Below are 15820 nucleotides of genomic sequence, written 5' to 3'. Positions count from 1 at the left end.
AAATCAAAAAAAAAAAAAACATAAAGAAAGATTAAGTGAAGAGATAAATGAATACATTAAATCAAGAAGAAAAAAACCCACCACCGGACATATACATCCTCATATCCTTCTGTACAAATGAGTTTGTTTTAGAAACTGAAAAAAGCCACAAAACCTTCACATCTAGAAATCCTTTGCAGTAAAACTTGTTTTTTGGCAGGTTCCACAGGTTTTGAATCAGTTTTCTTCTTTATTCCTGATAATTTTGACAATGAAAAAGAACATGTTCTATAGGGCTTTGGAGTTGACGTCACGCCGCAATGCATTGTGGGAGCGCGGCACCATTTTCGAGGTCTACGAATCAAAACAAACACACTGTGTTGGAACGACGATTACAAGATGCTTAAAAGCAGCTCAAAAGAGAATGGACTGTATAGAGACCGATTGCGTCCAGAGGCGAAGCGGCGGTACTTGCAGAAAATAGCGTGCAGTGGAAATGTGGACCCGTATGAAATACGGCCGTGGAGTAGAAACCCTGAAGACGTAGCCTGACATATTCTCGTACCTTATCTGTGGAGTCAGCGCGTACAAGTCGTCATTCAAACAAAGGTAAGTCAGCTCGAGTACTGCGTGTGAAATGCGTTTGATTTCCCTGCAAACATTCACATTAGTGCAGCATAAATTCATTCATGAGGGGAAATTACAGTGAGAACATGTGGAGGCTGTTAGAGGGAGAAGATAGTGAGTTCAGTGCAGGGCTGTGCAGAGAGGTTTAAAGGGGCGGGTGCTCAAAGTTAAAAAGGGGCACATTGAACCAGGCTGAATAACAACAACACACATTCATCAAGAATCTAATATGGGAAGGGCAGGGCTGTGTTGGTCTGAGACTGTAGACATTAAAAAGTCCACAGGAGAGATGGTAGCTGATTAAACAAGTGTCATGAGATAATAACAAAATGCAAAGATTGGTGACAGCGCTTGGAACCATAAGGCAACAAAAAACTATGTATGTAAAAAAAAAAATATATATATATATATATATATATATATTTATATATATATATACACACAGTGGGGCAAAAAAGTATTTAGTCAGCCACTGATTGTGCAAGTTCCCCCACTTAAAATGATGACAGAGGTCAGTAATTTGCACCAGAGGTACACTTCAACTGTGAGAGACAGAATGTGAAAAAAAAATCCATGAATTCACATGGTAGGATTTGTAAAGAATTATCCGTAAATCAGGGTGGAAAATAAGTATTTGGTCACCTCAAACAAGGAAAATCTCTGGCTCTCACAGACCTGTAACGTCTTCTGTAAGAAGCTTTTCTGTCCCCCACTCGTTACCTGTATGAATGGCACCTGTTTGAACTCATCATCTGTATAAAAGACACCTGTCCACAGCCTCAAACAGTCAGACTCCAAACTCCGCCATGGCCAAGACCAAAGAGCTTTCGAAGGACACCAGGAAAAGTATTGTAGACCTGCACCAGACTGGGAAGAGTGAATCTACAATAGGCAAGCAGCTTGGTGTGAAAAAATCAACTGTGGGAGCAATCATCAGAAAATGGAAGACATACAAGACCACTGATAATCTCCCTCGATCTGGGGCTCCACGCAAGATCTCATCCCGTGGGGTCAAAATGATCATGAGAACGGTGAGCAAAGATCCCAGAACCACACGGGGGGACCTGGTGAATGACCTGCAGAGAGCTGGGACCAAAGTAACAAAGGTCACCATCAGTAACACACTACAACGGCAGGGAATCAAATCCCGCAGTGCCAGACGTGTTCCGCTGCTGAAGCCAGTGCATGTCCAGGCCCGTCTGAAGTTTGCCAGAGAGCACATGGATGATACAGCAGAGGATTGGGAGAATGTCATGTGGTCAGATGAAACCAAAGTAGAACTTTTTGGTATTTTGGTATCCTGTATTTGTTGTTGAAGACTTCTTCAGCTTCTTCTCGAGGACATCAGCTGCTTGTTTGGCAGCAGAGGCAGTTAAGAAGCTTCCTGAAAAACACTGAACAGTGAGTTCACTGTGGCATATGACAGATTCAGCTTTCTGTGTGCAAATGTGTCTGTGTCGACCTTTCAAATGCTGTTGAATCCAAAACATCAGCGGCTCCTCGGCTGCTCACTTCATGCACTTCTGTCTGTGTGACAGTCCAATGACATCACAGCTGTTTCCAGCCCCAGTGTCTCAGGACTGGACACCTTTAAACATGTCGAGGATCAAACAGCGTCCAGCTAAACACACATGAAACTATCAGAGCTGACAATCATTCCAATAACATCTAATGGTTCATGTATGTAGACACAGGACTACAAGGAAATGGCTCTCAGCATCTGGCTGTGGGAACACATGAGTCCCTGTTTGTGTTCAGATTGTGTGCATGTTTTAGACGTGTGTCACATGTAGAAACACAACAATCCCACAATGACACACAGATGTGTTTGACACAGCTGTGCAGCTGTAAGTTGTTTCTAATGATTCATTGAAGCTCTTCTAACATTCTGGAGACGATCAGTACATGAATCTGTTCAACACGACAACAATTTGACTTCAGTGTGAACGTTTGCATTAAATAACCTTCTTCATCCAGCTGACAGCATCTTCATCCTATGATGTGAACAGTTCCTCCTGTTGATGACAAACCTCTGACAGGATCTGCTTGAGGAGCTTTTTCATGTGCAGCTCTCTGAGCTCAGGGCTGAGCTGCTGTTTCATCTTTAAGAGCTGCTGCCTCCTCGCCGGACTTGTTCTCCTCTTCTTCTCCTAATGACACCATTTCTGCTTCATATTAAATTCAATAAAGATGCTGACATGTATCTGTAGCAGCAACATCATTGAATCTAGAACAACTGGAGCCAAACCAGTGGCTCTGCTGGGATCACTGGTGAGCCAACACTTCCTTGTTGATGCAGATTTCAGGGCTTCCTTTTGCTCCTCCGTTATAACTGTTCTCTCTTCTCAACACATGATGACACAAAGGAATCAGCAGTGACAAAGATGATGCTGAAGAGAAGCACACACTTCACACATATAACAGACCAGTGCAGTTACACACACCTCTGCTCGACATCAGGCCTCAAACAAAGACACAAAACACTAACTTGACTCCAAACAGAAGACATTCTCGCAAAAAAATCACGGTTTTAGTAACGCAGTAACGCAGCGTTCCTACGGGAAAGTAACGGTAATCTAATTACTGTTTTTGCAATAGTAATCCCTTACTTTACTCGTTACTTCAAAAAAATAATCGGATTACGCATTACTGGAGCGTTGTTCTCCTCTGTAACAAAGCAGTGATAAAGGAATAGATGCTGATTTTATTAACTTGTGTCTTTGTGCTGCTGGATTCAGTCTGAAGCAGGCAGCAGTGCTGAACCTACCAGTGTAAATGTGATGGTGGAAGCAGAGGCCAGCACTTGGCAGTGCTAAACACAATAAAAGACTCACAAGTTCCTGCTCAAAGGTCAGCTGCCTTCAGATCAATCATTAACCTGCAGCAGGTTGTGGCCTGATGTGTTTGTAAGAGTTTCACTTTCAGGAGGAGAAGATTTAAACGAGTCACACAAATGTGAACTACAAAGTCTGTGACACACAATTTATGCAAACTGCATGAAATCTGACCTGAAGAAATCCAGTCTTCTGCCTGTTGTGGTTGGGACAGCTGCTCGTAGGAGAGTTTGTTTGTAGGAGGTGGAGATGTTCTCAGATCAAGTGCGTAATCGTCTCTTTGTGTAGACGCTAAAAGCTGTGAGCCAAAACTCTCTGCTCTGAAACTCTTCACTCAGTCCTCACGCTGAGAGTTTAGAGGCTGAACTTCTTGTTCCTCCATAACACTTTTCATGAAACAGCAGAAATGAGCTTGTGTTTCTCAGCAGTGCGCACACAGAGAACCGATCCTCTCTGCTCAGTCTGAACAAATCAAAGTGAAACGTCAGTGAAAACACAGCTGCTGATCAAACTGTGTCAGATTAATGCCTCAATGTTTCACTGTGAGGTTAAAAAATACATAAAAATGATTTAAAGAAGTAGGAGGCAGATTTTCACAATAAGAGCACTTTGTTTTTAATTCAGTTAATGTCAAACTGTCATCAACACCTCTGTGTTGTCTCCGTCTCTGAGCAGATTCAGGCATTACTCAAATAATAAAGGCTTTTTTTCACTATTATACTTTTCATTAGTCTCCAGGTTGATGATTATAAACAGAATTATTAAAGTTTTTATCATTTCAGGCTGAAAATCAACATGAATTTGGTTCTAATCAAAGAAGCTCCTTTAATGTGTGTCATTAAAATCCTCACACAGACTTAAAAAGGCGACATTAACATGAAAATAAATGAAAGAAGCTTCAGCTGAGAGCTTCATGCAGTCATCATCAGCAGCTCATAGCAGTCACAGCTCTTTATTACGCAGCTTTGCAGGAATTAAAGTGGCTGAAGTGTCAGAGTTTGTGTGAGAAGCTGCTTCATGGACAGCTGTACACACGTCTTTATTATTTCTTCATAAATCAAACACACAGGTTTGTCTGCAGATGATTTAAAGTGTGTCGTTGTGCAGTTAAAGCTGTTTGTGTGACGCCCTGACCTCCTGTGAATGAAACAGCCAATCAGATCCATCAGAGAGAGAGCAGGAAGTGTTGTGTGTTTGTGACAGAACAAGGAAACAGTGATGATGATGAACATAAAGGTCCTCTGATGTTTCCTGTTACAGTAACGCTTGTTCATCTGTTGCTCTCCTACACTTTCCTATAAATAAAGGAGAAAAAGTGCGTTTAGTTTCATTTCCTACAGCTCAGAGTTACACTTCACATTCCTGCTGTCACATCAAAAAGCTTCACTTTGGTCCAACATCTACATGTTAACATGAAACACAGACAGACTCAGAACATCTGGAACATCTGCACTTTGACCCAAACTGTTATAGCCAGGATATTTTATTTTATTTATTTATATTCTGCCTGTTAGCTTAGCACAACAACAACAACAACAAAAAGGCGCTCTCTCACCCAGGAAACACGCAGAGAGAGAGAGAGCGTCACCCTCTAACCATGGCAACCGTAATGCTGCCACCTAGAACATAAGAACATCACAGCTGTCAAACAAAACCCAAATTGTCCTGACCGCCACAATATGAAACAGGGAAGTACCGCCGTGTAATCCATTTACTTCAACAAAGTAACTGTATTCTAAATGCCACCTTTTTAAACGGTAACTGTAACGGAATACAGTTACTCATATTTTGTATTTTAAATACGTAACGGCGGTGCATGTATTCCATTACTCCCCAACACTGTATATATATATATATATATATATATATGCCTCTCCCCACCGCAGGGAAAAGGGTAACACCACCTGGGTCTGGGTGCAGTTCCCCCCTCCAGGGGCAAGGGTACCTAGACCCGGTTTGTAGAGTACGCTTGGGGAGTGTGATCGTGTGTACAGCGTCTCTTTATGTCTGTCTCCACGTCGGTTGAGTGTGGAGTAAGTGCATATGAGAGCATGAGGGGGGGAATGGATGTTTGTGTCTGTGTGTGCCCGTATGTCTGTGTCTATATGTCAGGTTGGGTATCAGACGCCCCACCACCACTTCCCCTGCCAGTGGCGGACTCCCTCAGGTGTCGGTGCGTTGGTGGTCCTTTGTGTCTGGGGATGGGCGTCCAGGTACACACCGGCTCACTCCTTGGCGGCCGCTTATCGGGGCCTGGAGCCTGGGGCTCGCTCGGGCCACTTCGGAGGTGGGGGTGCCCCCGGCCTCTCGGCCTGGGGCTCGGTCACTCAGGCACAGCTGGCTGCCGGCGGAGCTCACGGGCGCGTCACTGCAACTCCCCCTGACTTCTGCTCCGCGGCTGCTGAGTGAGCCCTCATCTGGGACTCTCCTCAGCTCTTTCCGGGACAGTGGCGCGGCTGCCCCTCTGTGGGTCTTCCTTGGTCTCTTGTGTTCTGGGGGCCTCTGGATGTCTGGAGTTTTGATCTCCTCCATACCTGCTTCATGCCCTGGAGGACGGGGCTGTGGCCCCCCAACACCCTCTAGCAGATCATTACATGAAGGAACCTTTTAAAAACAAGCGCGTCCATGCTCACAGGTGTACACACGGGTGATCACACCCACAAACTACACCCTTTTTGGCTCCTACCTCAAAGCACACTGTGTTCTGTTGATCTTATGTGCTGCACAATAATGTTTAATATTTAGTATTTACTGTCATATTCCCATATATCATCGTGATGTTGTTTATTATGTTGCTCTCTTTTTTTGCTTGTTTTCTCTTTTTTCTTTCTCAACAGGTGATCGATAGATGCATTTTGATCGATGGATGTATTTTTTGTCTGTTTGTAATGTTGGTTTTTTGTTTTTTGCCCTTTATCACCGTCCCTCTTCCCCGCTGTTTTTCTTTCCCTCTTTCTTTCCCCAGTCAAGTCTGTCCCGTATTTAACAAGTGAAAATAAAATAAACAATAAAAGGTGAATCAAATGGACCATTTGGTGAAGTAAATCCGTTGGGCATCTTTCTTCGTCTTTAGACAATAATTAAAATAATAATAATAAAAAGAGCCAAACGGGACAGGCAAAAAAAAAAACTACACAATCATTTTCCTCCAATGACGACTTTTCACTTGCAGAAATGGTCCTGTGTGATTTCCAGGCTGTGATATAAAAACTAGTTCCTAATGGCAGCGACTCACTCAGTAAACATGTGTTTCCTTCACCAACCTCACACACAGATCCAATAAGATCAGGAAGTGGGCAGTATAGTACAATATGTGTTATTCTGTGCTGCACTGCCCAAACTAAAGATCTGCTGAAGTGTTGGAAATGATCCAGATGTTTATTTTGGACGATACAGCAGAAGATCAGACATGAAAGATAACACAGAAGACCTGCAGCAAAGGTCAGAGGTCAGACTGGGCCCTGGATTCAACAATGAGCCAATGATCATCAAGCAGTGACTAAAGCAGAGCCCTGACGTTCTGACATTCATCACACAGTCAGAACAAATGTCTGCTGATGACTTCATCTCATGAAACGACTGATAGATGTCAGTTCATTGATCAGCTGAGCTGCTGATCTTCATCGTCACAGAAACATTCAGCTTGTTTCAATCAGTAAATAACTCCCACTACTCCCAGTTTGAACTGTTCCCACTCAAAATGCTGTGAGAACAATGATCATTGTAGAACTTCACAAACATCACGTGTTGTTTTCCACATGTAAGATCAGCAAACACACAGAAACTTCCTGTTGCCACACACGGCCTCTAAAATCTCTTCCACGCTTTCTGTCTGAAGTCCACTCTCTGTGTCGGATCCACAGGAAACAACAAGATCTTCTTAACATGGTTTTCAATGTGTCTTGTTGAGAATTCAGTTTTACCCCGGTTCTTCTTATTCCTCGAGCATCCAGAGATGGCACCGGACTCAGTAGTCATTTTCACAAAATCTTTATTCATCTACATTCATCTTCATTTAAGCATGCACTTCTAGAAGGGAAGATGAGGCCGGTGTCCCTCTACAAAAATCTTCACTCCTTTGTTGGTTACAGTCAGCTTTATAGAAGTGACCCCATCATAAAACCCCCTCTACGGTGTGCTGCAAACTCTCTCTGTTTGTATGTGCACGAGCACGAGCACGTGAATGCCTACATGTGCACGTTCCCACGTGTCTATGTGAGTGCTCGTGAGTGAGTGTGTGCGCATACCTGTGTGTATGTGTGAGTGCACATGAGTGAGTGTGCGTGTGGATGTGTGTGTGTAACAGTTAAAACACTGTGGGGGTAGATGACTCCCTAGAGGTCATAAACCCCTACCTTGCATCCTCTGGGGAATTTCCACTCAGTGGGGGAGAAGCCTTCTAAAATCTACTCCTAACTTCACAAGAGAGTGAGGCCTTTATTACTTTACAAACAGTGTCCCTACAATAATTCTACATTCTATGATAACATATTTCTAAACTCTAAAATAAGCTAAACATTCCTACAAGTCCCCCTTTTTTATCTGCTCCATGGCAGATAAAACTAAACTAAATCTTTCACCATAATGTTTTCATACTGTGACTCCCCATTTCCCAAAAGTGGCATCATGGTGTCGGCCTTTGTATCAGACTCTCCCACAGCACGATTGATGAGTCTTACGAACAAGGCTCTGATACAAGGCACACAACAACACCCACATGTCACTAATACTGCAATGAAAACAGACAAAGAAACCATAATTGACATACGTAATAAAATCTTTCCATTGCCCAAAGACAGAGGTCGTCCACGCTTCCAACAGGTCATCTAATCCCGAATGCTCATACACTGCGGTGGACGTCTTTAGGCCTTCCAGAACTCGGGTCACAGAGCCGTCGGGAACTGTGTTATTTGGAATGAAAGTACAATACATATCCCCAAACGCCCCCTTTTTATCCCAACAACATATCTAACGCCATCCGATTTAGTACTGCCATTAAAGACGTTGGACTCAACTGTTCAGTAAGCCCTTGCATTTAATGACAGCACAAAGATCAAATGCATACGAGATTGTGGACCCTTTAACGTAGTCCAACTCTACACCGCCATAATAATCCAAACACTCATCTGATTTACCTGTTTCACTACGTTTGGTTCGCTCCACCGTGGCCTGTGATGGTGGAGTTGCTGGAATGGATTCAGGTCTGTCTCTGGGCAATTCACTTGCAAGAAAAATCACAGTTACAATCACAACAGTTATCACTCCTAACACTACCATTGCTCTCCACTTTCCCCATAACCCCATTTTAGTTATTTCTCTCATCGCTTTTGTCCAATGTAATCTCACTTGTTCTTTTGTTTTGTTTTGTCTTTTTGTTTTGTTTTTTATTTACTTTTGTTTTCGTCGTTATTGTTATTATTATTTTTAAACCTTTATCTTCTGAGTCGGGTGATTCTCTCTTACTCTTCTTTCTTCAACTTCCGGGGTAGACTACCCTTCAGTCGTTGCATGGATCAGGGATTTATTCTGTCCCTGGGCTGGGATCCATGTAGGGGGGTCTCAGCCGAGTTCCCCCTCTTTTCCTTTGCAGAGAGCCTTTCCGACCTCTTAGGCTCTTCCGCTACAGCACACTAGCTCCAGTGGTACCAGGTTCCCCCTTTCCCTTTCAGTCGGACCGCGTGTGAGGTCCTGGTCTCCACCTCGAATGGACCCCCCGTCCACCTGGGCTCGTTCCACTTTCGTTTGTAGACCTTCAGCCACACCCACTTTGCCTCTGGCACCTCACGACATCTACAAATTGAAAAAATAACACTCCTCTCGCCACACGGCTTTCGCCATGTGTCAACTCCCCAATGAGACATGCATAAGAATGTTGCACAGTCTCCCTAAAACAATCTAAATCAAACTTCACATTTGCAACCAACTATAGATCATGAAAGTGATAAAGTACTCAGCATAACAGACAAGTATCATGTGCAGGTTCTCTCCAATCATTAAATCACTATTATTACCATAATTTGTCCCAAATCATGAATCATCCCAATTTATTCCACAATTTAATCTGTGACTTCCCTTAAACAATGTCACTCCACCCATTGTATCACTATGAGCTCAATAGCCCATCTTCAAATATTCCATAAAAGCTGCATCCCTTATTTGTTTTTCTCATGTCACTTGTCCACTTCTGCTGAATGCTACATGCACTCTTAAAGAAAACAAAACCTGTAATAAAGAAACAAACATCCACCAATTGTTCTGCTAAAAACCACATCATCAAATCACATAAAAAACTGCAATGCTGTAGAAAAAATGCAAATGTTAGCGCTGCGCAGGTGTGTACACACTTTCTCACAGTAACTTCTGTGAGTACCACAAGCCCGTGAATAACACACCTCTGATAGATTCACAAACATAAAAATGGCATTTAAAAGGTTAAACCATCACGCAACCTCAGATGTTGCTGTCATTTTTCTGCTCCTGTAACAGAGACACACACAGAGATACATCCACACCTTTGTCAGGTGGGGGTTGACTTCACGCAATGGTGTTAAGTCAGTCAGTCTTGTCAGCTTTTACCAGTCAGTCAGTTTGTTTTATTTCCATTCATTCATTCATTCATTCATCCATTCTTACTTTCTTTGCTGATAGTGGAACCTGTCGTCGCATTTAGTTTCCACTCTCAGCAAAATGACGTCATTTCAAAAAGAAAAGAAGAACTTTAGATCAGATTACATCGCTGAATCCTTTTTGGACAGGGACTTGTCCCAATAAGTGGCTTTCTCCAGAGCCCATTTTAATGTGGAGAAACCCACCCGCAACGGTTTTCTTCCCGACGTGCAGATCTGCTTAAAGAAAAGAAATTCACAAACAAAAATCAGTGCACTGTTCAAAAAATAAAAATAAAATGAAAAATGACAAATAAACTGAAAAACAAAAGAAAAAATACAAAAGCCCGGTCTTAGGACTTGTCACAAAATGTTCTTTCTCTTATAGGTGAGAAAACACCCGTACTTCAAAAACAAAAACAAAACAAAACAAAAATCTGCCAGTTTCACTCATTTAAACTCTGGCTGCAAGATTCTGATCACCCTGCTCTCATGTTCCCCAAAATAATACTAATTCAGTCGTCTATGTATCAGTTCTCAACCCACTCAATAAACCAGACAGGATGATGGTAACCGTATTGCCTACTTAAAATTGTGTGTATGTGTGTGTGTGTGTGTGTGTGTGTGTGTGTGTGTGTGTGCCCTCACAGAAGGAAGGTCACAAACCAATGATTCTAAAGACAGAACAGAAAGATACAGTTGGAAGATGAATGATTGCGTTTTTATGATGCGTAGTAAAACGACCCCTTCTTCTTCTTCTCTTTGTTGGTGTTGTTGTTGTTGGTGTGCGCGCGCGTGTGTGTATGTGTGTGTGTGTGTGTGTGCGTGTGTGTGTGTGCCTTAGAAGTCAATTAATACATTAGCCATACTTAAAAAAACATCTGAATTTCATTTAGAACTGAGATTCTAAGTTGTAAGCAGAAATCTTATGCACAGCCAGAAACATGTTTCCCCACTTTCACAATGCTGAGGTGTCAAATCCACAACCCCCAACAAATGGTTTGTTACACGCGGGTGTGAAGGGCAAGCTTTACTTACACAGCCTCACACACACTAGATTTTTAAAGTTTTTGGGTACAGTGGTTTAGCCACAGATGCAACATCCACTTTTGATAAAGATCCCTCCACCTGTTTATTTCTTAAGAAATTAAGCATCTTTATTAAGCTCTTATTTATAAATGTCTACACAATAATAGACACTGTGTGCTCTGTGACATTATAGTCTTCTACTGCTGCTTCCATCGGTTTGCATTTTAAACTCCTGGCCTTTCAGTTTGTTATGAACGACTTTATATGTTGATGATGAACATCAAGTTCACCAGGGAAGACACAAAGGACAACTGTTTGCCTTTCCTGGACTGCGCCGTGCACATTGAAGAGAACGGCAACCTCAACATCGAAATTTACCGGAAGCCCACACACACGGACCAGTACCTCCTCTTTGACTCCCATCACCCTCTGGAACACAAACTTGGAGTAATCAGGACCCTACACCACCGAGCAGAACATGTTCCCTCTAAGCCTGAAGGAAAAAAGAAGGAACAAACACATGTAAAGGAAGCACTCAAAACGTGCGGCTATCCTAAATGGGCGTTTTTAAAGTCAGCAAAGAGGCAAAGAAAAGAAGACCAGACACCAGCGAAGGAGGATAAGAAGGACAGACGCAACAACATTGTCATCCCCTATGCAGCTGGTGTATCAGAGGAACTCAGGAGAGTTTTCTCCAAGCATGACATCCTGGTGCATTTCAGACCCAACAACACGCTCAGACAGAAACTGGTTCACCCGAAAGACAAAACGCCAAAACACAAACTTAACAATGGGGTGTTTGCTGTACAGTGCAGCGAGGAATGCTCAGACCTCTACATTGGAAAGACCAAACAGCCACTTCACAAGCGCATGGCACAACACAGAAGAGCCACCTCCACAGGACAAGACTCAGCTGTCCATCTGCATCTTAAGGATAAAGGACACTCTTTGAGGATGCCAATGTTCACATTTTGGACAGAGAGGACAGATGGTTTGAAAGAGGAGTGAAAGAAGCCATCTATGTCCACTGTGAGCGACCATCATTGAACAGAGGCGGGGTTTACGACACCAACTCTCTGCCATCTATAATCCAGTTTTGAGATCCCTTCCCAGACGCCTTAACGCCCACTCACATCCTGGGCCATCTGACCTCAGGAATTCGCATGATAAGGTGGGGCCAGGTTTCACAATGAACACACCCGAAACTCTGGCTGATTGGGACCCACACCCAGTTTCAAACCTTGGCTCAGGTGATTAGAGGATCATCAGGGGGTCCTTTTGTCCCTCTGTGGGGGGTCACTCCCACTAGGTTTATATCTGGGACTCTCCACCATTTGACCTTAGAACTGAAGAAGCTTCTCGGATGAGAGGTGAAACGTCTTCAAGTAACTTAAAGAAGTCCAGACGCTTTTCTTTGCAAGCTCCTTTGACTACGATGACCTGGATGACTGAGAACCTTCACAGATATATGAATATAAAACAGTGTGAACAACAAAACATCAGCTTTGGAAACTTTGATGTAAAATTCTGCAATTGTTTTCTCAGATATAGCATAAATCAAACTAACATACATCAGTGTATTATTAATGTGCACACACACACACACACACACACACACACACACACACACACACACACACACGTGTTACAATAAACAGCTCTTATGCTTCTGTATGATTCTCAGTGCTTTCCATTTGCGTGTCCACAGGTTGCTGTAAGTGGTGCTTGACTGCAGTTTGCTCTCATTTCAAGTGGTTTGCTGTCACAAAGCCAACAGGAAGTCCGGCCATGGTTGAGCCAACTGAAGATGGGTTGAAGGTGGCGTCCTCGTTTCCTCTGTGAGTGCGAGAGGACAGACAAAGCAAACACCGTTTGGACAGCATTAAAATATTTACACTGATGATTAATGTTGTGTCTTTGCACCTGTAGCGATACATGTTGGAAAATGGAGACTTTAGCCACCAAGACTGACGTGCCTGGAAACTTCCCTGTGAGTACGCCCACAAAGACAGGAAACAGTTTAGCCACCGCGGTTAATCCTCCATCATCATCATCCAGTATTTTTCACATCTTTTCTTCTGCTGTTTCCCTTGTTGTCAGTCACGGGGTTTGTGACTGAAATGCGTGTGGTCGACGGGAAGCCTGACGAGTACGGCCTGAATCATTCCATCAACACCGGACGGAGTGAAACCTTTGTTGAAAACAGATTATATGGTAACGTTGCATTTAGCTTCAGTAAACTGTGAAGTTACAGCAGCAGATTTACATCACGTGGCTTCACAGGAAGTAGTCTGGACCTCAGCGCTGAGGTTCAAGCAGCTCTGCTTGCAGACGGCATCCTTCCGACAGAGTCAATGCGTGAGTGTTAATATAAACATTGATCTAGGGATTTCCACCCATTTAACACGTTATTTTATCATATGTTATTTTATTTGTTATTTTATACATTTTATTTTGTGATGTGATGTGAGCACAGGTGCAACCCAACAGGCCCCAAACGTTCCTGGCAGCAAGTAAAAATGAAATATAAAAATATAGTCCAAACAGGTAAGGTGTAATTGTATTATGAGCCATAGTGCTTGGTCTGTTTGTCCCATGTAAATCAATTGCAGTTAGAGGCTACATTAATTTCCTTTCTGTAAGCACTTATTGAAATTATCTGAGCACATTACAAGTACATATTTGCTTACTCTGTGTGCTCAAATGTGGCCCGTTATAGCCAACAGAAAAAAAGCGGAGGCCTGAAAAACAGGTGGGGGTCCTCCACCACCACCACTCACAGAGGCTGAGCAGTTGGCCCTCAGCCAAAACAGTGGGCGCCCTGTGGCCGAAGGCATCTCTGCGGGGACATCCTCTGAGTCAATAATCCCGCAAGACACAAGTGCCTACATAGGGGGTAAATTCAAAATAATACATGATGTGCATACATCCTTTCTTCACAGTCACCTTTGCAGTGCTACTCATTCATTTGATAAACTCTTTACCATAATGGATTATTTTGTAGTGAAGTTATTTTCCTACTGATTTTGCCTTCCCTCAGTCTTGGTTGTCTTTGAGAGCATAATGACAATGAAGTGTAAGGTGCTTGGTATGTTTGTTAATTGCCATTTGGTCCCTTGTAAGTTATAAGTGACCTGTATAGACCTCATATTCTATCAGTTGATGGTGGTGGTGTACTGCATCTGGTGCAGCCTCCTGTTGAGCCAGACCAACATGCAGTTGTGAGTAATACTCCACAGATTATATGAGTTTACAGTAGAACAGCAATGTTGTTTATTTCTTTACTACAGGAAAATAATGAAGAAACATTGACAGCTGTTACAGAGGAGGAAGCAACAGAGACACTTTATGAGGTTTACATCTTTTAATACTTTGTGTACAGGAAACACAGGCGACCAATAAAGCCAGTTGAACAAAAAATCAGTTTATTCTTCTTTCAACATGTTGAGGTGATGGGTCAAAAGAAATGATTGTGACATATGGTGTCTCTGACTGCGCTTCCATCTTGTATGTCCGTGGGAGGGTCAGGATGTTCATGGTTTGGATCACTGCTGATGTTTGGTTCAGAAGGACAGTGTTCTCCTCTAATTGTGGCAATGTTGTGAAGAATCACACATGCCACAATAATGTCACATGCCCTTTCTGGGGTGACCCTGAGTCTTTGCAGGCACTGGAACCGGGCCTTAAGCATTCCGATAGTCATTTCAATTCTGGCTCTTGTCCTGCAATGAGCCAGATTATATCGCTGCTGTGGGCCCGGTTCAGGGTCAGGGTAAGGGGTAAGCAAATAGGGTAAACATGGATACCCCCTATCACCAAGCAAGTAGCCAGTGGACTCTCCTAAGACAGAAGGATACACTTCAGTTCAAATGTCCCTGAAGCAATTGGTCTTTATATATTTTAAAGTATTCTCAACTCACCATGTCCAAATTTTGTGCTCAGTGTACATTCATGGAATATTTGTGAGTCATGGACAGAGCCTGGCCACTTGGCTTCCACATTTGTGATAATGTTGGCAGCATCACATATGATCTTCACAGTGCAGAGAACACAAATTAGCATCCATTACTATAATGAAATAATTTGTTAGTTTGAAATGCTACAGGGAACTATGTACCTGTACATTAATGCTGTGGAAAGACTTCCTGTTCACATAGTCTCCTTCATTTACTGGAGGAGCAATGATTGGAATGTGAGTGCCATCTGTACAGCCAATCACGCCTGGGAACCCTGAAAATAAATGTAAAATTTAAGTAGTAGTTCAAATATCACCACATCATAAATTAAGTTTTGGTCATCCTGATACCTGCAATTTTGTGGCATCCCTCTTTGATGAATCTTGTGGGTCTATGACCGGGGAACACCACAAACGAGTACAGGAGACGTTTCAGTGCAACTGTAACATTCCTGACTGCCCGACAGACGGTAGCCTTGGAAACGTGCTCAGCGTCACCAATATTATACAGAAAGCTAATTAGTAAGAGTATTGTTACTCTCCGCAGGAGTAGTCCAGCAGTAGAAATCAGTCCAATAACAAGGTGTGTAACATCTAGCAGGGTGACAGAAAAACCCAGGGTAACTTCTAAGGACCTCAACGTCTCTCTCACATTGTGTTTTTTAAACATGCTTCCATTTGTCACTTCAGTCTTTACTCTGAAATACAGGAAGAGAAATCATGGCTGAAACAATTTCTCATGAAACCAGGGGTGTGGTCCAACAGTCAGTTTGGTGAGGAAGGTTCCTAAC

General features: G+C 42.9%; 1 protein-coding gene and 1 long non-coding RNA gene across 3 annotated transcripts; one reads left to right on the top strand and one right to left on the bottom strand.

The window, feature by feature from the left end:
* Positions 1 to 12759: 12759 nt before the first annotated feature.
* On the top strand, positions 12760 to 13266 carry LOC309702515. The gene is made up of 3 exons (XR_014275579.1): positions 12760 to 12912; positions 13004 to 13064; positions 13175 to 13266. It is a non-coding gene; the product is annotated as an uncharacterized lncRNA (long non-coding RNA).
* Positions 13267 to 14531: 1265 nt separating this feature from the next.
* LOC309702342 (putative nuclease HARBI1) lies at positions 14532 to 15699 on the bottom strand (the record flags this gene model as incomplete). 2 transcript variants are annotated; one of them, XM_082527029.1, is made up of 4 exons in its annotated part: positions 14532 to 14914; positions 14995 to 15106; positions 15192 to 15304; positions 15381 to 15699. In XM_082527029.1, the coding sequence occupies 4 exons, from the start codon at positions 15697 to 15699 to the stop codon at positions 14532 to 14534; spliced, it is 927 nt and encodes a 308-aa protein (XP_082383155.1). The 2 variants fall into 2 exon arrangements, with proteins under 2 accessions (XP_082383155.1, XP_082383156.1); XM_082527030.1 differs by having other exon boundaries at positions 15198 to 15304.
* Between the last annotated feature and the right edge of the window lie 121 nt (positions 15700 to 15820).

This window comes from Aulonocara stuartgranti (genome assembly GCF_965226115.1).
Source record: "Aulonocara stuartgranti genome assembly, chromosome: 3".
Taxonomy (NCBI): domain Eukaryota; kingdom Metazoa; phylum Chordata; class Actinopteri; order Cichliformes; family Cichlidae; genus Aulonocara; species Aulonocara stuartgranti.
Note: the sequence above shows the minus strand (reverse complement) of the source record. Positions and strands in the feature narration are given on the sequence as shown.